The following is a 27,048-nucleotide window of genomic DNA, read 5'->3' as shown; positions in this document are numbered from 1 at the left end:
GCATTAATGATACAATAAATATTCATTTTGGTCTTAGTTCAAACCTTTACTTTATTAGAGACCAAAATTGCTTTTAACTCTTCCATCTTTTATAATCATGTTGCATAATTGAAAGATGATAAAAATTTAATTATTTATTTATTTTACATGTTAATAAAAAAATTTTATGATGTGATTGCCAACTAGTATACCTTCAATTGTCATCACAAAACTTATATAAATATTATTAACTGTTTTATGAAGTGGTATTATGTGGCAACCTTATCTTGGTCTATTGGTTTCAGTGTAGGACACATGTGGCCCTCTTGATACTCTCCCAAATAGGTGGCTCACAAACATTTGAGTTTATCTTGTGTCTTAATTACTCTATCAATGGATTATTAGTATATTCTTTATAAGTTAGTTTTTAATTTTCATTCAATTAAAAATTTCTCTTATTTGAAAAATACTTTAAATGAAATACATGAAATTGGCCTATAATAAATAAAATGATATACATATATATATTAATATTTTTAAACTTATCTATGATTTACAAATACTTTCCAAACATATTCTTGGCAAGAAGAAAAATTGAGAAATTTTTTATTTTGGTGATGTGACATGTTGTTTTTATTAATTGGATTTAATTGGTCTGTGTTTTAATAATATAACATTGGTGAAACATGGAATTTAGGGAGCCTTGTTTTTTATGTCAATATAAAATATCCGAATCATGATAGACTTCTAACAAATAGACTTATAAAAATGTAGACTAATTAAGTAGAAATTGATCTAAATTATAATTAAAGAATTTGGTTACTCAAACAAATAATTTTTAGTTAAAATCCTGATTGATATATAAAAATATCTATTAAAAAGAATTACACTATTTAAAAATTTTAATTATCTTAATATGTGTGGGGGTTTGCCTGAAATGCAATAGTGAAAAACGCGGAATTACTGTGGCACTATTACTGTTCACATGCGATCGGTATGCGGCCGCACATTTGCCCGTGAACCTCACTGGCGAATCTATGCTGGCGCAAGCTATCCCGTAAGCCTTTCTGTCTGCGAGATTACTGTAGCATCAGTATTGCCGCACTGTTACTGTAGTAAAAACACTATTTACATACGGGGTTCATGCGCCTGCAAACACCCCATGAAACTCATTGGCGATTTCGTGAGGCCCGTATGCAGCCCGCATAAGATGCAGAACACCTTGACTAGCTTCCTTGAGGCTTCAATGCTTCTCCCAAGGATTCAAAACAACTCATAAAATGCTATCAAACCACCCCCCTCACCCCCCGGCAATTAATGTTAGAATGAGATGAACACACATACAACAACACAAGCACGTAGACATTCATAAACGGCTCTGCCGTAGTTCTTTGCGGATAACCCTACAAATCGAGGAAAAACCACGGGACTCCTTAGAGCCTCTTAAACATGTTTTCACTATGTTGACTTATGAGATAACACCAAGTTCTCTCTAGCTCACTAGAAGAATACATGCAAATAACATGAATTTCACAAGAAAAGAGATTCAACACTCATACATCATCCATACACTAAGATGGTTCACAAAAGGACCTTAAGGAATGAGAGTTGAATGATCAAACTAAAAAAGGATTAGGAGAGATCCGGCGATGAAGCCTTCCAATCTTGTCTTCTCCAAGCCTTTTCTCTTTTCTCTTCTTTTTCCCCAAAAACCGTGAATAGTCACCCCTTCATTCTCATTAAAGATGAGAGCTTTTACCATTGTAAAATTCCCTTTAACCCCTCCTCCACAAGTCAACATAGCTTCTGTTTTTTTTTTTTAAAGCCATGGCCAACCCAACAAATGGGTTGGACCCAACAATATGATTGATTTACAGTATGTGGCTTTTTAAAAAATTGATAAATCAAATATGTAAAAAAAATTAACATTGTGTTTTTTTTTTCCATACTAAATGGTTTTTTAATAAAAAACATATTAAATGAAAAGTTAAAAATATTTCGTCAAACAAGTTAGTGGAGGTGTTTCCAAAAGAAAGTTTTTCTAATAAGTTTTTGGGGTTTTTTTTATTTATATAAAATTGCTCTTCAACAATGCCAATATTAACACATCTCCAAAGTCACGATATGTTTATTGGCTCCTAACATTTTACTAACAAGAAAATAAAATTAATTAATTTTTACTTTAATTTAAACATCAATAAAAAACATTTAATAATTTATGAGGTAATCATATACAAATAACAAAATTGCATGGTTTAAAGATGAAATCATGTCTCATACCCATATATTCCATATTGTTGTGAACAAAATGGATATCTATGCAATAAAATTATTTGGTCATGGTCAATCCATATAGTTATGTTCTACATTTAATATTGTGTTATGAAAAAAAAATCATCAAATTTAATAATCAAACAAGCATACATCAACCAATGAGAAAGAGGAAGGGGCTTCGATGAACTTGGTCTTATTCTCAACTAAGAACAAAGAAAATTATTGCAATGCCCTTGCTTTAGTTTGATGTTGCTCTTACACATATTCCACCCATATAAAGCAATCCAAATTTCCACTAATTCATATATATATATATATATATAGTTATTCACCATTTAAATCGAGTGATATTTCTATAACAACAATTAAATTATCAATTATTTAATGATTGATATTGATACAGTTCTCTTTTATTAAAATTAATTTTTTTCTTAGTATAAAAAAAATCTGCACAATAATTTAATTTTAATATAATAATTATTGTGTAAATATATCTATAGTTTTAATCCAGTGACGGTCATAAATAACAAGCGCTTTATGTATACATATGTATATATAAAGGAAACCAGTGGCATTGATAACTTTATCAAATCAAATTAAAATAAGCAAACCAAAGTAGCATAGGAATGCAGTGATCTCATAAAGGATGTGGACTAATCTATATTGGCCATGATGCAATCATACTGCTACTAAAACCATTAGATATTGGCTCTATAAATTAAAGTGACAAATCCCAATGGCTTAATGTGAAGTTTGCATGTTTGATCTTTGATTAATTTTTTTCTCCAAATAAGATGTCTACACAATCAAGAAAGGATAAGCACAAATTTAGATTATTCTATAGGTAACATAGTCTTTATAGTACTAGAATTGCATAAGAATTCTAGAATTTTGTATTTTGTAGGAAAATTTTATTAGAAGGTGTTTAAACTTTTTTTCATTAGTAATAATTAATATGGAACGCAGAAATATTACATGAAATGTGTGTATATATATTTATATATATATTAATTATCAATAAATATTGTTTTTCAATATATATATATATATATATATATATATATATATATATATATATATATGTTGTAGTTCATTCTCTCTCATGCGTGGCATTCAATGCTTATCATTATTTTATTATAAAAAATATTTAAAAAATATTTGATATTTTTTAAAACTATCTTTTAAATGTATCTTAAAAATAGAATATAAAAGAAATTTCGAAGTTTATCTCACAAATGTGTCTTCCACAATAGCTTTTTAAAAAATTCTATAAAAATACATTTCTAAAAAAGTAATTTATTATATATATATATATATATAATAACTGATTTTTATTGTTATAATTATTTATGTAGTAAATATTTTACATTGTAAACCAATCACTCATTTGGTAGAATTAAAATTTATAAAAATTTCCATAGTAATTAATCATTGCCACTTTCTGCACAAATTTTTACTGTATAAAAAATATTTTATACCTAAATATGCCCTTAATTGTTTAATTGCAATTTTGGGCATAAAGAATAGTTGGTGTTTTCTGATTTGGAGTCATATCATCATCCAAAGATGCTAAACTTGCCAAACAATTCCATTTAGGTTATTTATTTATTTATTTATTTTTAACTCATTGTGTGATTTGTTTGTTTGTAACGCGGTGGTTTAAATAAACTGGCATATACAATATAATATATTAATTAAAATTATTAATAGTTCCAAATCAATTAATTACTTAATAAAATTATTATTTTAATAAATCTTAATTTATATTACTTATTCACTTAAAAGAACTTGCGTGCTTTATTTGGTTTGATTATAATGATTTATATACTAAACAATAAATAGTAATGACTGAATAAATGAAAAAATAAATTATAAATTAATTAATAAAAATATATATATTACATAAGAAATATACTAACTCATGACACGTATAATATAAATGCTTCATTCTCAACCAGTGAGCATGTCTCTAATAACACTTGTTGTATTTATCAAAAATAAAATAAAATAAAATAAATATGATATAGATACTTCCGAAGTCTATTCCAACTTTTTATATTACATGCACGTCTTTCTCCTGATTCACATGTTTGAGCCAGAATCATTTTCTTTCCTCGCAATAAATTTTTGGTAATTAATACAAACATATTATCATAAAAATGGACATTATTTCTTCAAAAAAAAAAAATAATAAAAATGGACATTAGAAACTCGTTCTCTTCTAATTTCTTCATCTCCTCATCCTCTTCACTGATCACTGTCATCCAATTTACTCCACATTTCCATCATGAAAATCCAATTATAATATTAATTCCCCTATATATATATATATATATCGATGAAGAATACTTCCATTTCCATGAGTTGAAACCTGAAAAATAAAATAAATTAAGTAGCAATTGACATTACAAAGAAAGATAAAGATGCACTTTCTGCTCACAAGCCTTCAATATTAAAACATGCTTAATTGAAGATTGCCACATGCATGCATGTAATATATATATATAGCAACATATGTTCATACAAATGAAAGATACATAGATAAATATAAATAATTTTTAACGAGAGAGAGAGAGAGAGAATAATTGGAGCTCCCCTCACTCCATACAAGAAAAAAAAGAACAAAATCTCTTCTCTTTAATTCTCATGTGGAGTAAGGGGAGACCCAATTTAGTCATTTACCTCAATACTCTTTCATTTACCCATTAATCAAGCAATATATGATAATAATAATACTTATAAGAAGAAGAAGAAGGAGAAGGAGAAGGAGAAGAAGCTTCTCAAACCTTAATAGAAGAATGGTTGTGAGGTTTTGAGTCACTTATTAGTCCCCTTATATAAGCAATGGGAAGATTGTGATTTTGTGTTTCCTTTTATTTTATTTATTTATTTATAATTATTATTATTATAAATCAAGGAAAGGCATATTATATGGGGGGAGATGGGTACTATTTAAAGAGCAAACTTCTTAAAAAGAGAAGGCACAATCTAGAAAAATTTTCATGAGGTGTGCTCTTAGTTGGAGTTACCATTTTGGGGTCTTCTTTTTAGAGTCAAAAGAATGTTTTCCTTTATATTTGCACTGTTATTAAGGAGAAATTGATGCTCCTTTTTTCCTTTAAAATAAACACCAAGATTGATAACCACAATTCTATTAAATAAAAAAAAAATATATAAAATTAAATAAATAAACAACAAGAAAAACTATCAAATATCCTTCTCTGTACCATTTGTTGGCAAAAACTTAACTCAAATTTAATTAGTTAATAATTAAAAGGTGGCAGACAATACCCACTAAGACTGGATTATTAGAGCATAAAATTCATCCTCTTTCATAGCATAGAATATTATTAAGAAAAATAATCATGGAAGGTTCAAGCATGATAATGAAATGGTATATGTATATATATACATTTAATTATATATATATAATATAAATAATGGCATCTAAAAGTGGAGAGAAAGAAGTAAAGAGATTGGAGAGCCAATGGCAAGCCAAATGTGTGGTTTGAGAACTAATTTTTAGGGGCATCTTGGAACGCACCCACCAAATAAGGGCTTGCAAGTAAATTTTACAAGGATTGCTAGATAATTAGAATAAACAGTGTATAATTGCACAAATGCTTTTATAATTTTATCTTTATTTTATTTTGTTTGTCTTAATTTCCGGATCATGTGACTTAATTTTTCTCTTATAATTAATGGCATGCATGTCATTTTCTTTAAGAGTAACACCAAGTTAATATTTTGTCATAGTTATCAATTTATTTATTTATAATGTTTTTTTTCTCAATGCTCAAAATTTGAAGAGAAATTTATGTGTTAGACGATAATAAATAATTGGAGCTAGATTCACTTCGTAGAAGAGAAGAAAAAAAATAGTCATTTGTTTTCTAAATAATCTAACAAATTCTAAGATTTCTATCAATGACAAGAAAAAATAAAGTTAAAATAATGCATTATTTATCAATATTCATTTGTTATTTACAATGTTTTGAAAAAAAAAATCTTTATAGAGCTTCCTTCAAACCATAGAGAAAAAAAAATGATTATTGTCTCTCTGATTGGATTAAAAATAAATTCTAACTTGTCAATAAGAACAAGCCATTGACATTAAGTTATTTAGTCATGCTAGCGATGTTTAACCATAATCAATAATATTTCTTTGACATCTATATAGTGGGAAAAAAAAATGAAATAGATTAAAGACTATCACTCACAAAAACATTTCAATCTTAGTTTATGAATAATCAATGAACTTTTCGTTATTCAATCATTCTATGAAATGTTGAACTATAAAGAGAATATATATATATATATATATATATAACATAACTATAAAACTAATAATATTGGAGATAAAAAATTATTTACATTTTTACCATAAATATCCAACAAACTATTTACTAGATTCATATTCTGCCTCCGTTGAGAAAAAAATAAAATAACGAGTGAAATGATTTTCACATAATAGAGACAAGAAAATTGAGCATCATTTTTTTTTTCTTCGGATATTCTTATATGCTACATGCAATCAATATCAACAAACCACAATATTTGAAAGAAAAATATAATAGCAAAACAATCATTTGAGATGATTTGAATTTGACCATGAGATATCTAGATGAGTAATTATTTACTAGTAGTAATATTATATCTCTAATTATTTGGAGATAAAGCGAGGTTACAGCTACTCTCACTTCACATAAGAATATATATATATATATATATATATATATATATATATATATATATATATATATATATTTATCTGTTTTGGTTCTTCTCTAGAGTTATAAGCCAAAAAAAAAACCCTATGATCTCTTAATATAAAACTATATTAAAAATATGTTTACGCATGCCAAGTAATGTCTAAACTACCCATAATCTTTTGAGATATCTAATAATGGGAAAGAAATATTAGACAAACTACCATTTAAGTTTTTTTTTTTAAATATTTAACTCGAGGATTGAGGTAAGTCAAAAACTACTAGATATTTATATTATCCGCCATGATTTATAGATAAAAGAGTCATTGAAGCTTCTTTCACTCCAGAGGATAATTGTTTTTCTGATTTTTGAAGTAAAAAGCTTTCAACCCTCGATCTAAACAAATCATTGAAATAACCTTCTTTTTCTACAAGCAGGGACAAGAGTCAACCACTATTTAGGGAAAGACAGAGACATGCACATGTGTAAAGAAGATGGAGATAAAGAAAGGTCAAAGCTACCTTCACTCCACATAAGAATATATATATATATATATATATCACTATCCGTTTTTGTTCATCTATGGAGTCCAAAAAAACTATGATCTCTTAATATAGAAATCTATTGAAAATGTATTTACGCATATCAAAGAATGTCTAAAATAACCATAATTTTTTGGGATATCTAAAAATGGGTAAGAAATATTAGACGAGTTATCATTTAGGAATTTTTTAAAATATTTAACTCGGTGATTAAGGTAACTCACAAATTACTAAAATTTATATGACCACTCCCATTCTTAATAGATAAATGAGTGATTGAAGCTTCCTTTACAAATTACTAAAAAGAGGTTATTACTTTTTTTGGTTCCTCTCCGGAGTAAAAGAAGCTTTCAACCCTCAATATAAACAAATAATTGGAGGAACTTTTTTTTTTTTAACAAACAAGTGACAAGCGCTACCTATTTAAGGAAAGTTAAAGATGTACTCTCACTTTGTATGAACTTCAGCATTCAATCTTGAGTTCTCCCTAAAACAAACATCACATGTAAGAAAGTCAATGCTAATAGGCCAAGAGGATGTGTTGCAAAACCAACAAGAAAGAATTAGAAGTTAAAGGCGTTGTTTTAAAAACAAGAAATCTTTTGATCGGTGACAATTTTTTTTATTTTTAAAGGCCATGAACATGATTTTTGATTTTTTAATTGAATATATATACATATGTTAAGTCTGATGACGTGGATTGACATGATATGACAAGTCATATAGTGACGTGGCTAGAGATAACTAATCAAAGAAGAGGTGACTAGGATGATGATGTGGCAAAGGATGATGTCATAACATGTGATAAAGATCAAGGTGGAGATTTTATGAAGATCTAGGTGGAGATGTTATGAAGATCAAGGTTGAAGATTTTATTTAGTAAATATTTCTCTCAATACAATTATGTGATGATTAATTATTTTTGGAAAGTGCATCAAGACTATAGGATCTCTTCAAGAAAGGTAAGTTTTTATTTCAGGTATGATTGTCTATCCTTGATAAGATCTGGGATGACAATTCATATCTTTGATAGAGCTCATTTGTAGAAAGATCTATTTGAAGAGAGAGGAATATTCTATTATTGGCAAGAATTCAAGATTATGAAGTTTGCATGAAGCTATTAGAAGACACAAAGATTTAGTTTGGTGGGAATATATTTGAAAACACAAACTAAATAATATAAGGACAAGCCAAGAAAATTATCAAGACCATATTTAGGATTACTAATTGAAGAAAGATCCAAGAGCTATCTATGGGCGGAACTATTCATAGAGACTTATCATGTGAGGAGATTGTTTGAATATTGCATGAGATACGATTGAAAATTTGGAGATCCAAGCATAGATGATTGAAGATCATGCTTGAAGATATTGAAGACTAAACTTGGATGAAAATGGGATCAAGTTTAGTAACAATATTTCCATGAGTCAAATGAAGATCATTTGGGAAGACCAAACTTGGGCCAAGTTTGGAAAGAAGATCGGAAGATCTTCTGTGGCTATCTTTGGTGAGATGGTCGCATGTGCCTTGGTGGGCACGTCCCTCGGGAGAGGGAGACCTACTGAAGTGACGCGAGGAAGAAAGCAGCTGCAAGCAAGAGGAGCTCGGGTCGAGTCAACTGCTATGAGACGGACAGAAGGAACCGGGAAGGTTGAAGGTCGCAGATTCGGGTATAACTGGCTAGAACTCAGTTATGTTCAGTAAGGTGGGTCATGTTGCAACTAGGTGTTGCAACATCTAACTTTGGAAGGTGTCCAAGTTAGGAAACCGCGGAGAATTCTAAAAGATGTAACTGTATTAGACGTCAGTGCGTCTATATAAGAGATCCAGCTCGAATATTTAGGGTGAGCCAACCAGTGAGAGACTCTTTGTTGAGAGTTGAGTGTGTGGCCGTCGGGCAATCTAGAGAGGATATTCTTTGTATTGTGAGAGTGATTGAGTATTGTACTCCTTGTTCCTATACCTCTTTTAGTGGATTGTTTGTCCGGGCCTGGCCCCCCGGATGTAGACAAGGTTGTGCCAAACTGGGTTACCAATTTGCTTATCTCCTTTCTCATGTTTTGATTGTGTGTGTTTAATCCTTGAGTGAGTTTTTGAGTGAATTTAGCACATCACACCTCCACCGGAACCATGAATATATCATAAATAAAACGGAAAAAAAAATTATTGAGTGATTTGGAAAACAAATCAGCCATAATCAATCCACGAAGTAACTTTTGATAATTAAAAGTAATATCATATATTTATAAAAAAAATAAATTCGTCCAAAATAAATATCAAGTCGCACAAGTAATATATTTCTAAATTTAATTTGTAAAGTAAAACAAACAATTAAACCTTTTTTTCTCAATAAATAAAAAAAAAAATTAACAAGAATTATAATTTAACTAACAATTTTTTAATCTATTGGTATTGGGTCTCCTGTATAAAATGTTCATGTGTTAAGATTCATTTGTATATATCTTTTACTTGTCTACATTTTCTTTATTAAAAAAAAACCCATAATCTAACTATAGAGATTAATGGAGGGAGAAGATGTGTACGGTAAGAAGAAGAAGGAAGCTTATTAGATTGTGTCTGTAAATGTTGAACAAAACTGCAGGTATTTGTAAAGGATTGATAAATGCTATATATGTATATAAGTATTTATGATTTCTAGATTTTCCTTGATCTACTTTTCCATTTTAAGCAAACCTTTCATAATCTAATGTAATATTTCATGAAATATACTTCTTGTTTATTCACTTTAAAATGAATGGAAAGAATGAATACCACTTGCAACAAATAGAAGCATGACGAGTCATTGTTGACAATATATATATATTTGGTCTGATAATTGTGTTTTAATCATAAATTTTATATATGTAAAAAAAATCTTGAATGATTTGTTTATTTTTAATAGACTCTAAAAAAATTAAAATAACGACTAGATGAGTGTTATGGCATTGCTTCTAATGTCTCAGGGTCTACGTCTTAAATTTATTTTTTATTTTTTAACGATAATGATGGCATAATGTCGGTGAAATATATGTCAAATAAGAGAATAAGAATATAAAAAAATGAACAAAAATCAGAAAGAAAGATATTTGATTAAAAAAATATATATATATTTATCTCTACGCAATTGGTTGTTTGGATCTATATATTTTTGGGTTAACTCTTCATTGAACTTGAATGATAATATAATAATAGATTTGAGAATTGAGAGACTAAAAAATCACTAACAATCTTTTGATTTATTGATATTTGGTCTTTTCACAAAAATGTTTGCTTAAAAATGAATATGATATTGAATCCCTCCCAAAATGTGAAGGTAAATATGTTTGTTTAGTTTGCTCTATGGCTATGAATGTTCTTAGCCGGCACTTATCGCATTTTGGAAAAGAAAAGGTTTTTTTTAATAATAATATATATATAAGGAATAACAAAATTTGAAAGAAGGTATTTATTGCCAAAAAAAAAATTATAGCCCAGTGACATTAACTCTACTGTAAAAAAACATTAATGTAGGAAGTTTTTGTCCTGAGTTCTAGTTTTGAACATAGACTAAACTATCAATTTTTGGTGTTAGTTCTAGAGGGGTAATGGTGTGATAATTTTTTTTCTCAACCTCACAAGTAATGAACTCACACACAATTAATCATATAAGAGAAAAGAGACATACAAATTGGTTACCCAATTTCGCACAACTTTGCCTGCATCTAGGGACCGAGCTTGGAGAAAACAATCCACTAAGAAAGGAAATAGTATGAAAAGTACAGCACACTCTCTCACTCACACAATGACAAAGAAAACCTTCTCAATATTGCTTGATATCCACTCTCCTCATCCTACACTGCACAGTCTCTCGCTCGTGGCTCATTCTAAATATTCAAAGAGAGTATTTTATATGGGCATCCATATGTCCCAACAAAACTTCCTTTTTTAGATTCTTCGTGGCTTGCTAACTTAGACACCTTCCAAAGTTAGATGTATGAACTAAAGTTGCAACCGAATTTGCAATACGACCCACCTTGCTGAACATGACTGAGTTTTAGCCTAGTTGCAACCGAACTTAAGACACCTTCAGCCCTCCCAATTCTTTCAGTTTGCTTCGTAGCAATTAACTCGTCATGAGCTCCTCCTCCCTACAATTGCTTCCTTCTTCATGTCATCTCAGCAAGTCCTTCTCCCGAGGGTCGCACCGACCAAACTACGAAACCATCTCACCAAAGATTATCTTCAAGATCTTTTCCATGTCTTCTATCTTGAATTTCTAGCCTTCATGTCTTTTTTCGTCACATCATCAAGAGTCTTTTCCATGTCATCATCCTTGTCACTTTGTTTGCTGAGTCACTTTATTCGTCATGTCACCATTGCTTATGCCACGTTATCTTCTTACTTAGCATATAATGCAAACTTTGCCTTCGAGCCCTAACACCTGGTAGGAGTGTACATCCTCACTATGTGAGATCTCACGTGTTAAAAAAAATAAATAGATATTTGTTGGATAACTAGTTAACAAGCATGCATGTTTCACTATCTATTTTTGGTAGATTTTACTATATATATATATATATTTTTTTTTTTTCTTTTGTAGTTTTCTGTTTGATATTTCAAAAATTAGACTATTTTTTATTCACTTTTTGAAAACTTAATTCTCACTAAATTGTAATAATTACATTATACAAAATTTGCAAAAATATACTCTATTTATTCCTCTTTACTTGTCATGTTTTAGAGCTTTTCTCTATTCTTTTGTACTTGTACATTTAGAAATTTTATGCTACTTTAAATTTGATTTTTCAAATTTACTTTTTATATTTAATATACTTCTATAAATTTCAATAAATTATTCAACTATATATTTTTCAAAACATATTTTAAATAAAGATAATATTGAAAAATTAATATAATTTTTATAAATTTTAGGTTACCAACTAATTTTAACTAACTTTTTTTAATCCGTGTGAATTAGATAAAATTGATAGGTAAAAAAAACGAAGGGAGTAATATATAAAAATTCGATCAAGGTAAAAAATTTACATCCATATATATAAAAGGAAAATAATTTTTTGAACATTGTGGTTAGCCCTCATTTCTCAGTTAGTCTAAATTTATTTTAACATAAATTTCTTGTTATTATTATTATAATCATGTGAGCGTTGTTAACCATATTCTCTTTGATGTTTATGTTTGTTTATTTAATAAAAAATAATAATTAACATTTCCCTTTTCATAGATCATGTGGAATGCCATATCAATTAACAATAGTTTAATGATTATAAAAAATATAAATCCAAAATCTTGGTGTTCAAATTCACAAAGATTTTTTTTTTGAATAATAAACGACAAACGCCTTTTTTTATGAATATAAACAGTACTAAACAGTACTGAAATCCGGATGTACAGTATGAAAATAATATAGAAATTCCGGGTGAAACAGTGTATGAATAGTACGGGGAACAGTACTGTTGGGGGAGAGATTTGAACCCATGACCTCCCCTTACACTTTGATGTCATACCATTGGGCTATCCAATGGTTGACTATACAAAGATTTTTTTTAAATGAAAATAAATTATAATAATCAAAATTTTTATTAATTATTAAATATTTTTTTATGAGATGTGAACAAATCATATATGATTTGGGGTGACAAAATGAGTTGAGATTAGAATCCGTTTTTTCAACAAGAATACAAAGCTTTGCACATAAAATTTGATACTAATGGTTCTTTGAGGTTGTTGGCCTAAGCAATCATTTTCACTGGCAAGTGGCAACTTATCAATTCATTATCAATGATACAAATTAGATATAATATACAGACACACACTCACACAAAGAACTTCATGTGAACCAATGCGAGTGCATGGTGGAAGAGAGATGGAAAATTATAATCAAGTGATGAAACCAAAAGAGTAAGGGTTGAATATTAGTGTCTCTTTTATGAGACAAAGCCAGCATTGGTACTCGTCTATGCCCCCACACACATCTCATCTTGTTCATAATCCATTTCCAATGCTCATGTACTTAACATAGACCTCATTATGCCTTTCCTTTCTTTTTCCATTATTCCCTTCATTTATACATCCACATATCTTATTAACAGTACTGTAATTATTTTTAACCCCATCAGTTATTTTAACTAATTAGTTAATTTTGTCTTGAGACAAAGTATTTGCAACTAGGGGTTGGTTGAAAGTTGGAAATTCAAACACTTCCAATTGCACCTTTCCTTGTTGATGTAACCAATCAAATTTAGTCAGAGAGTTAATTTCCTTCTGAAAACAAACAGTGGAAACTGAGTTTTCACAAGTCAGTGACTGCTAGTTCATGCATGCTCACAGTTCACTGACCAAACAGTAAAAAAAATCTTGAAAACCATATAAACATATTTATTTTCATTGACAGATGAGAAATTTGAAGAATATATATATTTATATTGTATGTGTGTCTCACAGGAAAGACATCACGTTGCATGTGTATATATCATCATCAAAACCATGGAATGAGTGAAGGTGATGGTGTGTTGCAGTGAGAAAAAGGTCTGCAATCCAGCCTTTCGCTTTGATTAGACCCCCTGGCAGGGATAAGAGACAAACTGATGTGATGTGTTGTAATGTAGAGTGAGAAAGAGATGTAAATGAGTGCTAGAAATTAGGGTTTTTAGGTTTGACATGACTCGGTTTGGTTTTTCTCTCCAGACTTGTAGTGCATTTCCTTGATATTCTGTTTTTAGGGTTGAATGAATTATTGCCATGATTTAGGGTTTGCTAGGCTTCTTCTTTTTCTCTTGATTCTTGTAATTTAATGGTTAGGTTTGAAGCCACTTTGTTTAAGTTATACATTTCAATGTTAGGGCTTAAAAGAGCATGAAGATTAGTCACCATGTTTAGCAAAAGCAACACAGACACTGTCTAAATAAAAGCTTATTTTATAAAGTATCAGTTTCATTACTGTACTTGAACTCCATTAAAAATAGTGATTTCAAAGTTAAGAGGAACAACAAGTACATTCAAGTGAGTATCACAAGAACAGATACCTTAATATTATAATATTTTTTCATCCATTAATGATTAATCCCATTTTAATTATTTCTATTTCACCAAACTTTCTTTGAAAAACCTCCTTTCCCTCTTGTCCTTCACACTGCTACTCTACTTGTGCTTTTGTTGATGTGATGCCAAGTTGCCAACCTCTCTCTCCTTAGTTATTTAAACCCCTTCCTTCACTCTTGATTAGATCCATGGATACACAGTTCACAAGCTTTACTCTTCATTCTTCATTGAAGTAGAACCTAGTCATCAACCTTTTCTTGGTAACCAACTTAATGTTCATGTTTTATCATGTTTGGTTTTGCTCTCTAGCTAACTAATATACATGTATATCTATATGTATGCACACACATATATATATATAGATATATGTGATTTATATAAACATGGATATGATGATTCAGTGAGAAAGAGAGCTTCCTTCAGCCCACTCATGGGTGGTGTTAGGATTCAAACTAACTGCCGACTCATTCATCCAAATACCAAGTGAAACATGGAGAACACTAAACAACTGCTTGGTAGATGAGTGAATGATGCGGGAGATGAGTTAGATCCTATGCTGCTCTTGCTTGGACTGAAGGGAGCTCCCTTCTCTCTATTCTCTATTCTCTATTTCTATTTCATGATCTCTACTTTTGATTTTATATATTTATGTGGTTATAAACATTTTTGTATGTGTATGTATATATATGTATATATATGGATCTTGACTGGTAGATCTTGTGTCTTTTAGGTTTGTTAAAGTTTGTATGTTATTGCATGTTCATGTTGAATCTTCATGTTAGAACATATCTGACTGTCAAAAGGGTATCTGTTCAATGGGAAGAAAAATTCTGCCTTTTTTTTTGTTGCTGAAATCAAATATTCTTACTTTCACTTCATTTGAGCACACAGGAGGAATCATATCTAGCTTTGCATCTTCTTCAAGTGGAGACTTTATAAATGGGTAAAGTTATGGTTTGTTACTGATATATAAATATATCTATGTATTTATACACTTGGGTTTGTTATTTAATTACTGACCTTGAGGGATCTTCTTGTTTGAGAAAATAAACGAATGAGGAAGAAAGGACATCTTAGCACATGCATCAAGAACAAGGTGCATGTCCATATTTGTTTCCTTGGTAATTGGAGCACTACTGCTGTTAATTCCCTTTAATTGTGTCTCTTAATGATGTAGCTCCTTTTCTATGATTAAGTTCCAGATCAATGTAGCATTGGTATGTGTTGTAGTGATAATTAATTCTTAAAATGTCAACTTCTTTTGTAGTAATTAATAATTTCTTATAGATCACTGTGGTTATTACAGGTTGTTTTGTCATTTGGTTAATTCATATCTACTGTTTCAATAGTCATGTATGTAAATGTCACTCAGTTTCTTATTTCTGGTGATGTTATGTACATATCCTCATTTGCTGTTGTTTCTGTTTCCATTTTCCTGTGTATAAATATTTTGAGCATGAATGAAAATCAAAACATGTGTCTTCTTTTGTTCAAGTTCATTTACAACTGTTGAGTATACGTGTCAGTTGTAAGATACATGCAGGATATGATTTTATGTGTCATTTGTTTTGTTTTGTGTTAAAAAAAATCATGCACTTCACTTAATAAGTGCAATATCTTGTGTTACACAATTATCAGATGAATTCATTTAATTAGGCATTGTTACAATAGCCATTTGTTTGTGATTTTAATGGCATAAGAACAAAGTTTACATTCCAATAAGTTTTCTTTGTTTTTGAGCAAACATTAATCAGCTGAGACTGTTGGGATTGAAGTAGCCATTGTATATAAACCCTAACCCTAAATTGGTCTTTGAGTTTTATATCACTCTGTCATCTGTTCTGTCTCAGTTGTCTGATTGTAACATATAGGTTTAAGAAATCAAACTCGAATCCCTAAATTGAAGCTGAATTATGTCATCTTTGTATGTTATCTGTGCAGTGTTGCAGATAACCATTGTGTAATATATAGGTTTGTGGTGGTCAATTATTTGCCTTTTGAGTTCTATCTTTTGTTTTTTTTTTGTAATACTGTTCATTTAATGAGTGCAAGTGAATGGTTTGTGTCATTGCACTGTACTCTAAACCCTTGGAATGGGTTCTTTGAGCTTCATTTTCAGTTTTACTTTTTCTATTTTCACTGTTAAATGAATCATGGAAGTTATAAGAACCCTAACCCTAAAGTCTATTTCTTTTGGCTTAAGCAATGCCAGTAAAACCCTGGTTAAATTCCTAACCCTAAATCTGTTGATGTATGGCAAAAATCCTTTTTAGATTGAACCCTAACCCTAAACTGTAAAACTGTGTAGGCCCTTGGCTTTTCTCCATCTAAATCACTCAGTTTATGTTCATGTAAATCCAATTGATGGCTTCCAACCCTAGCCCTAGAAGGTAGACATTGTTTTCTTGCCCTTGCTGCTAATAATGGACTTGTAAAACCACCATAAAATATTCTAAAAATAATAAATTGAAAAATATGTTTCATTTACTGAAAATTCATCTCATGCCTCAAAATCCAATTTTCATTGGCGATATTATATTGTAATGAAAGCTAAAACCTGATTCCAAGCCCCTAGAAACAGGGTATTATATTATTTCCAATTTTTAATCTTTCAATCCACCTTGGAAACTGTATGTCATCATATTTCCATGCCCTTAATCACACATTACCACTTGGTTTGACATGACTCATGACAAACTTTATAAAAGCTCTTTGGTTTGTACAAAGTTGGTGCTAAGAACCCAGCTTTTCTGTTTGTTTTACAAAAGATATCTGAAAGGAAATTAAAAGAATATAATTAAATTCAAATTCAGATGCATGGTCTGATAATTCTTCCCTAATTAAAATTTATAACTATGTTAAGCAGAAGTTAAGAGAGCACTTAAAATCACTGAAAAGGTTGGTCAACATGCAGAGCTTATCAACTGTTTTTATCTGTGACTTTTAACATGGGCTGCTTAAAAAGAGTCCATGATGTTTGAATGTGTGGTTTGAGAAACCTGGAAAAAGTTTTCTTGTCCTAAAAAATTAAGACACCACTTTTTATGTCCTTCAGATGCCATAGTCCCATTTCAGGAAGGTTGGCAAGTTGTTTGAACTTTGGGTTCCCATAGGAGTGAGGAATTTATAGCATACATGTACAACATTATTGATTCTTTTAATGAAAAATTGGAGCATGTTTTGCTTTTAAGACAAGCAGTTATCCTTTTGATGTCATAACTGTTGTGCAATTTATTTGCTTGCATTAATGAAATGCAATTTGGAACTTTTAATCAGTAAAATACAGGAATCAAGGTTCATGGAGCTTCACATTAATGGCATTTCCTGCAGTTATATTGATGGCCATTTATAATTAATTGATGTCATTGAGTTGCAGCAGAAACAATTAACATGAGCAGAAATTGCAGTAATAATAAGTTGACAGCAGATGAATCTGAAAGTGTGTATTTATTATTGGACAAGTGCATTCATTACCACAGTTTTGCAATGAATTAGCATTGCTGTGCTTTTTTTCATTTATCTTGAGAAAAATGTTTTGAGAAGCGGCAAAACAAAGAGACTATCATTTCTATATATTGTTCAATTCTCTCACAAAAATATATAATGAAAGATTAGAAGGAAAATCAATCAGCAGAAACAGTATATAATTTTTCTCTATATGATTTGAAGTAAAATAAAGAAGAGAAATTTCAAACAAAGATCAGTGAGCAGCTTCAAGCCTAGGCTCAAAGCAAAAGCCAGTGAAGAGCTGGAGAGGAAATCTCTTGGTCACAGGACACTTGACAGACCATTTCCAAGATCTCTGTTTCATGTCAAAAGTAAGAAGAGCTGTGCCTCCAAAGCTCTGAATGAACACAAGATCATCAGCACCGCTGCTTGCAAACACTTCATCAAACTCACCGAATCCTTGAAAAAGCCTATGAGGCATGCGAGCAATTTCCCGCCATTCGTTCCGATGAAGCTCCCAAATGCATATTCCTTTGATGATATCTGGTCTATCATGTTTAGCAATGCCACCAACTAAAACAAGCTTGTCCTTAAGGTTCATCAATCTTCCACAAGTTATCTGCAATGGAACAGGGATTGACATTCGCATTATAGAAGTGTTCGATGACCGAGCAGACAAATCATACATTAGCAAGCCATGGCGAATGTCAGCATTTCCAAGAACACCGGTTCGATGAATCAGACAGTAGAAAACTCCATTGCAAATCACACCCTCATCACCTCCTCTCCATCCAACCAAAATCTCCATGAAAGGAGTGACCCATAAACCAGTCTCAGACTCATAGATATGAATTGATAGCTCTGATTGAAGAAGATCACTAGGCAATAGCTTCGACTTGGCGACAACAATGGTATAACTGCGAGCACATTGATCAACAGACATTGCAAGCGCACTATAATCAGGAAGATAAACACCTGGTGGTTCTGGGATCCTGGTCCAATACCTTGTGATTGGATTGCAAACAAAAATGCGACTCCTATTATCATTGTCCATGAAACAAACCAATCCATGAGAAGAAGAGATGAGCCAGTTGCTCCTCTCAATGCAGGGAAGATCAAAGTTGTACCACTTCCTAAGATTTGGGTCAAAGGCATATCCTGTTGGAGAATTAGCTCTGGTGAACATGAAGTACCAAGGCTTTTGGGGCAATCTGTTCATCCATGAGTAGCTTCTTGAGTGAACAACTGAATGCCATCTTTTGCAAACTGACCTAGCTCTCAATATGCTTGCTATGGGCAGGAGTGAGAGGATTTTTTCCAGTACATCATCTGGTAGTACAGCGTCCAAAGAGACCATCATGTCACATTTGCCTCCATTGATGTCCTTAGAAAGTAGTTCATTTTCAACAAGACCAACATCAAAATAATTAACAGGAAAGGACTCCCAAGATGCATCATTTTCCATTTAGAAAAGCAACAAATTCAACAGAACACACAGGAACAAGAACCTGAAAAGAAGAGAACATCAAATTTTGATGCAAACCAAGAATGAACTGAAATCAATTGAAATCTCATAACACACTTGTGAAACAAGACGTTGTAGCAGAAAAAACACAAAGCAAAGAAGATCATCCAGTTATTACAACCAAAAACAAGAATAGACCAAATAAGTGTGAGAAGAATGAAGAGATGATCCATGACAAACAGAGGAAAACCCAATAAAAATAATAATAATAAGACAATAAAACAAAAGAAAGGGAGTTTCCAATACCTTGATATCAACAGCCAATGTCCCCAAAATCCAAGCTTTACTGTTTCAATCGATCTAAAATCCCTTTCTTTATTCGCAACCCACCGAAAGGCTCTAGATTTAGAACAAAAATGGCTGGAAAAAGCTTCGAATACTCCGAAAGGTGGCACCTTTTACAAAAACCTCATTAGCCAAAGAGTAAAGAAAAGAAGACAAGTAGTGGATTCCCTCCATTCTCATTCTACCAAAACTTCACACTTGAAACAAAGATGTGAAGGAGAAGAAGATGAGCACTTAAAAATGAAACAGTGGTTAGAGAGAGAGAGAGCCAAAAGGACAAGCAAGAGACCAGAAAAAGGTTGGTTTTTTATGAGAGAGAGGGAGAGAAAGAGGCTAAGGAACATGAAGGAAGCTATGCGGCCATATGCAAAGCTTTGGTGGCACCATTGATGTGCATATATATATATATATATAAATCAAAACAGTAGAGAGTTTTGGATCCTATGCTTTGTTGTTGTGGTTTAATATTTGGTCCTTAAATTTTTAATTTTAATAGTTACTTTAATTTGTCTTGTAATTAATTTGGATTGACCAAATTTATTAGAGGTCTGTGAAGTAAGTGATTTTCTTGAAATTAAAGAAAAATGGGAAAAGAAAAAGAAAAGGAAAGACAAGGCTAGAAGGGTATTGAGTGTCAGTGTCTAAATGCAGGCGCATTTGAGCATGAGATAATGAAATGGTGCCTTCTTGTGTACCCAATCTTCACATGCTTCTCTTTATCATCCCAAACATGTCCTTAACCTTGTGCACAAATTTTATTGGATAAGGGTTCTAGTGCCATGTGAAACATTAGGTGCTTGCAACTTTTGTCACCCAAAAAAAATTATAACATAAAAGAAAAAGAAAAAACAAAATTGGGTGCTTGCAAAAATTTGGTAAAATTCTTTTCAAAATTAATTTTGTGTAAATAATTTTTTTTTTTTTTTACCAACGACAACTTGAATTATTGACATCGGGTCCCTTACGTAGGGTGTTCGAGTGTCGAGTGTGGCTCCCCGAGTTTGATTCCAATTTGCGCAAGGTGAGAACACGGTTCGGTGGTGAGCGTTGCTCCCCCACGTGTTCGTCCTTGAGTTCCGACGCTCGTCGCTTTTCACAAAAATATATATATATATATTTTGTTTTAAAATTAATTAGAATGTCATTTTTATATTAGAAGGATGGTAGTCCTTTTTATTATTGAGAGATTGATTTTTTATAATATTAATTGAGATGCTTGGTTTTTTACTTTAGAAAAAAAAATAATCTGAATAAAATGAAATTTTATTATTATTATTATTATTATTATTATTATTATTAAATAGGGTGTTATAATTATGTAAGTAAGCTTTTTAAATTTGAAGTTTTTTTTTATAAATGAATAATTACATTCATTAAACAACAATTAAAGTACAATAAGGGATAGGGGAGCTCACAACATCAGAAATGACAATAAACGGGGCATGAGTAAAGACATAGACCAGAATAAAATAAAACAACATAATACAACACAAATGGGAGGATAATAACAATACAATAATAAAAAATAGGGGGAAACTTCCCTAGACAGAATAAGATAAATTCAAGGGTGGCTCTAGCACTAGGAATTATGTTATGTATTTGTAATTTTTAAATTTTTTTTTTTTTACAATTTTCCCCATTAAATTGAGAGCAATTAGGGAATTTTGAAGGGCATATGAGAAAAAAAAAATTGTTTTAAAATTTTAAATTTTACAAAAGTTAAATAAATCTTGCATTGACCTATAATAAGAGAGATGCATTTTTTTCTCGTTAAGTTATGAAAAATCACTTTTGTGACCCAATGAAAAATTCTTTGATAAATAATTGTTTAATTACATATAGAAAAGGTATGTCCTATAATAATAGTAATAAAAATATCCTACACTATTTTCAAATTATGATAACGAGTAAAAAACAATTGCCTTTTATTACTTTGATACCGCTTTTAATTCATTTGAGTTCATTATATATATAATATTAGTTTGCTTTTTCTAAATATAATTTCTGGATTCAACCCTGGGTAAATTTTCCTTAGAGTGTTTTAAATGCATTTTTATTTATGTATCATTGTTATTTTGTTTTTTTTTTATATTCGGAATGTTTTTAATATTTCTATTTTATTTTTCTTGTTAGTTTTGTATTTTTTAAATATTAAATATCAACACTAATTAATTGATATGCAATGCAAAATGTGCTATTGTTTGGCCAAGCAAGGATTGTATGAAATGGTATACAACAATAGAATTTATCCTCTTCAATTAAAAATCTCATGTTTAGAAATTTTTATGCTATGAATCCCATTCTTTATTTCATAAATTTCAAATTCAAACTATATAAATTCAAGTATAAAATATTATAAAACCTTATTTAAAACTTTAAAATATTAAATCCAAATATTACATCCAAAATTTTAAAAACTTAAACCATAAATCTTAAACAATAAACCACAACCTTTTAGGGGAGTTGTAATTTATAATTTAAAACTTAAGGTGGAGGTTTTCAATTTATTGGTGGTTTTGAATTAAAATTTAGATGATAAATAAATATTAATTTTTTTCTAAAAAAATAAAAAAGTTTTGATATGGCAACTTTTGATTCAAGGGGATGAAATATGACATGGTCCTGCCATTTCACTAAATTCTTATATTAATTTTGTCTCCTTCCATGATTCAAAATATTTTTAAAGTTTTAAAGATAATTTATGAAATGCTATTACTTTAAAATCTAATCCATTTGGTATGATGTATTAGCAGATAAAAGAAAAGTATATTTCTTATAGTATGTTTTACAAATACAATGGTAAAAATATAAAATATGTAAAAAAAATCAACATTAAAGGCTTAAAGCAAAGAAAAAAAAAGCACTTAAGCTTCTTTTTGAATGCATATATATATATATATATATATATATAATTCTGAAAAGGCATGTTTTCTCACATTTATAATTTTGCATAGTGCGGCCATAGGATGAGGATTCATTCACCAAAATAAGAAAAGAGAGAACCTTACTTTATGGCTAAACAGAACTAGGATTCAAATAGATCTCAATAAATAAAGAAGATAAAGAAATAAATAAATAAAGCATTGACATGGGTTGATGAGCCATTGAAGTTGAGTTGAAGGACCTCATTATCATTAGTGGCAACACCACTAAGCACACCTCCATCTCCTTTACAAGCCATCACAACCATCGCCATTTAGTCATGCCACATTTCTCACAGTGTTTTTTTTTTTTCAACCCTTTTATACAAACCGCCAAATTTGTTATTTAGGACTCAATAATGTATTAGAAGAGAGTTGAGTTTTTAATCTTTTATATATAGAAATCAAATGCCTTATCGCTCGATCATTGCGACTGCGACCACTTCTCTGAGTATTATTATGTCTTTTATGAAAGTTTTTTAATTTTTTTAATTATATAAATTATGATAAATTTCAAATATATATATATATATATAATTGCTAATAATTTCTTGGTTTATTAGTGAATCTCCTGTATATGGTGTTTATGTCTGTGTTAAGGGACAGATTTAAACTTCAACTTATGCATGATGAAGGCACAAATGTGTTGATATATTAATTTTATATTTGTGCATACAAGTGGTTTGTACATATTTTATTAATATGTATATATATAGATGATGAGTAATCTGGAAACATCCCAAGATTCAAAATCTAGAGGCATCCACAGTAGCCGTCTGATGATAATTTGACGGCTATGATCATCATAAACAGTCAAATATGTACAGTACCTATATAAATAAATAGTCATTGGATGATGATCCAACGGTGGTGATTAAATGATGTTTTTAGAGAACAATAATCTAGAACGTACCTAAATTATCTTTATATATATATACACATTGTTCAGAGATAGTAGTGGGGAGAATTGGGTGGAGCATAAAGAGACAGTTGATAGGCAAATTAGTCAAATAGTCAATCAAGACAATAAAATCAAATCTAAAACCAAAAATGCATGGGAGAAGTGGATGGGTACACTTAAGGAGAAGGTGAATGATCATGGAGAGTAATTGGGGGAAATGTTGAGTTAGATGTCAAAAGGCAAGTGATGAGAGAGCTAGGAGGGATAAGATGGTGAAGGGTCACTCTCATCACTTCATTTCTCATATCTTAGTCTTATGCAAATTAGATGGACAATCTAATCATCCCACCATCAAACTAAAGCTCCATTAACTTTTTTAGTTCATGACTTAATGTGGCTTTTTATGCTTTCCATTTTTCTAATTACTTTTAACTGGTTTCTTGTGTCATTATCTATATAAATATCAGAAGGATTCCTCTTTGATTAATATGCACCCTAAATGGTACATTTTTGTGATCAGTGCAAAAGTTTTTGTTTTCTTTTTATAATTCGAGTGCTCTTTTCACACTTGGATAGTTGAATGACACAAAGCATGATTAATATATATATATATATATATAAATATTTATGTGGTTTACTCTGACTATGCAGTTGCCCTATAAATTTTACAAATCAAATAGTTCGCATCTAGATTTATTGTAACATGTATCTTTTAACAACTTTATGTTAACCAACAATCAGTTTGCACTAGGTAAGACAATAATATATTATTTAATAAAATTATAATTTTATGATTTTGTGAATTTCAAATAAATATTATATAGATAAGATATAATGCTTATTTGATAAATAAGTAGCTTTTTTTTTTCTACCAGCATACAGCTAAAAATTTGTTTAATTACATGTATATTATTCAATAAAGCCAAATACCATGTGAAGCCCTTAACATTCTATTTCTTCGGCAATATATCTCCCTTTGCACCAAATACATATTTTAAAATATATTATTATATGTTAAATGAACATAATGTCTACATATATATGCAAAAAAAAAAAAATTAATGGTCACTAAATCAATTTTTTTTTTACATATATATCTAAACAAATTAAACTTTTTTTAATAATAAAAAAAATTAAACACAATTTATTTATTACATTTAAATCCTAAATATTTCTAATGAATGATTAAGTCAATATGCAATATGTTTCCATATATGTATACCTCTAATGAAATGTAAGCTAGCTTTATTAATTGTACCTAAATAAAAATTAACATTACAATGGATAATTAAAAATTTTAAATAAAATCATAATTTATTATTATATAAAAAAATATTTATATAATTAATAATATATTTTAATAGTGTACATAAGGTAAAGGAGTATATATATATACGTGCAAGCAAATTAGTATACAATATATATATATATATGATGATAGGTTTCGCTCTATGGAATACTGCATACACATGACTAAATGAATTTTCAAGAAAAATTATATTAAAAAACCTTGACAAGTTATAGAATTTATTTGATAAGAATTAAAATCTTACTTAAAAGTGACTTTCATCATAATTTGAACTTACAGTTGGCAAAACATGTAGTATTATTTATTATTTTATATTTTTTCACTTATAACGAGGGGAAAAAATCAAAATGAAAAAAAATTTATAGCGAAAAAAAAAAAACAAAACGTGTTATGGTGGAGAGCCGGCGAGAAATCCGGGGTTCGGATCCGGGTTCGGTCAGGTTCGGATCCATCACGTCACATCCGAAATTTACTTGGTCCGACCCGGTAAGTGCCTCGTAAATCGTGCAACTAATATCTGCTTTCTTTCTGTCTCTCTTCCACGTTGCATGGGACTTCGCGCTCTCTGTCTTTCTCTTTGCGCGTTTGGTGGCTCGCCGGCGCCTCAGTGTCTGGCGATGGCGGCGCCGCCCGCAACCTGACGACACGCCGGCGAGTTAGTAGGGTTGGAACTCGGACCTTTGAAACAAATGAATTAATTATATATATATACATGGTTAATAATAAAAGGGTTAAGTTATGAAGAAACCTTTTATTTTTATTTTATTTTTGTTAGTCGTCTTCTAAATTCAACTCTGTTCTGTGGATATTTTGTAAAATTGTTAGATGTTATATTTCATAAAATCAATTAAATAGATATCTTAAATACTATATATCTATTATCTGATACAGTTTTGGTGGAATATTTATTTGCATTAATTTTTTTTTAATAATTGTGAAAAAAAATTGATAAGTATAAAATTACATTAGCTACAGTGATTTTATCATATGAGAGAGCTAATATAATGGACAATAACAGCTTATTACATTAGCCCAAGATAATATAATATTTTTTTACTATATAATTTTAAAGGAGTAAAAAATATAATTCCTACTATAATTAATAATAAATATATAACAAATAATGTTTTTATAATATTATATAATATTTATAAAGTATTTCACAATACCACAAGACTAAGAGATTTCAGTCTTTAGGCTGCCCCATTCGTCATTCCGATAAAATACCGATGTGCTATGAGTGATTCTCTTCTCAACTTATTTTTATATTAATCAATTTGGTTATTACTTTAATTTTGTAAAAAGTGGCCTGTTATAATTTTTTAATTAAAAAAAAAAAAAGAAATAGTGAATGCGCACATAAATGATATTGGAAGACAAGGACTAATGCAAGACGTTTGGGGCCCCACGAGTTACAAAACTCAACGCACATGTATAATAAAACCCACCTTCATTCATTTACAGATTGCGTTGACCTTGTTGGAGTCAATTCTTACACACTGGTTATTAGTGGGCATTGTCTCTTGGTTTCATACTTTCATTTGAGTTTATTGTTTTACTGTGGGGTAATTGAATGCACCATCCTTTGTGAAATCTATCATTAATTCATTAATTGCATTACTAGGTTTGTTACTAAATTTTTTCTAATCAGCAGTATTATTTTTTAATAAAATAAAATTTTAGTAAATCACTTAAATTTTTTAACGATTTTCATATGTGCATGGTGTGTGATCATATATGCGTATGAGTGACCGTATGTTTTGAACTTATAAAAACCCACACACACACATATATATATTATGAAATACAACAAGGATATATTAAGATGTGTATAAGTATAAAGCAAGTTCAACATGTATTTATATCTATAATTTGAGTCCTCCTTGGAACATATATTCTTACATATCGAAATTTTATTTAGGAAAAAGATAAAACATATAATTATGTGAAAAATGAGAATTTTTAAATTTATGGAGTATATATTCATATGACAATGTTGTTTCCTCTCTTCTCATATGGTTGTTTTCTTAATGAATGTAGATTATCTCTATCTTTTTTTTTTTTAAAGGTAATCAAAACAAAACTACTCCAGTGACTTCAGTGGTAATAATCAACTT

General features: G+C 29.9%; 1 protein-coding gene and 1 long non-coding RNA gene across 3 annotated transcripts; one reads left to right on the top strand and one right to left on the bottom strand.

Moving 5' to 3' along the window:
• The first annotated feature begins 14,673 nt into the window (after window positions 1-14,673).
• On the top strand, window positions 14,674-15,750 carry LOC120251243. Its single transcript, XR_005533403.1, has 2 exons — window positions 14,674-14,803; window positions 15,435-15,750. It is a non-coding gene; the product is annotated as an uncharacterized LOC120251243 (long non-coding RNA).
• A 2,420-nt stretch (window positions 15,751-18,170) lies between these two features.
• Window positions 18,171-20,206, bottom strand: LOC120251121 (F-box/kelch-repeat protein At3g61590-like). 2 transcript variants are annotated; one of them, XM_039259662.1, is made up of 2 exons: window positions 19,762-20,206; window positions 18,171-19,374 (listed from the first exon to the last, which is right to left on the bottom strand). In XM_039259662.1, the coding sequence occupies exon 2, from the start codon at window positions 19,348-19,350 to the stop codon at window positions 18,244-18,246; it is 1,107 nt and encodes a 368-aa protein (XP_039115596.1). In that variant the 5' UTR covers window positions 19,351-19,374; window positions 19,762-20,206; the 3' UTR covers window positions 18,171-18,243. The 2 variants fall into 2 exon arrangements, with proteins under 2 accessions (XP_039115596.1, XP_039115595.1); XM_039259661.1 differs by having other exon boundaries at window positions 18,171-19,498; window positions 19,762-20,205.
• Window positions 20,207-27,048: the final 6,842 nt, after the last annotated feature.

The sequence above is a fragment of the Dioscorea cayenensis genome, chromosome 20 (genome assembly GCF_009730915.1).
Source record: "Dioscorea cayenensis subsp. rotundata cultivar TDr96_F1 chromosome 20, TDr96_F1_v2_PseudoChromosome.rev07_lg8_w22 25.fasta, whole genome shotgun sequence".
NCBI classification, from domain to species: domain Eukaryota; kingdom Viridiplantae; phylum Streptophyta; class Magnoliopsida; order Dioscoreales; family Dioscoreaceae; genus Dioscorea; species Dioscorea cayenensis.
The sequence above is the reverse complement of the archived record's forward strand: the minus strand, read 5'-3'. Positions and strand labels throughout refer to the sequence as shown.

Coding starts and splice junctions, on each gene's coding strand:
- LOC120251121 (XM_039259661.1), bottom strand. CDS start 19,455: ATGGAAAATGATGCATCTTGGGAGTCCTTTCCTGTTAATTATTTTGAT.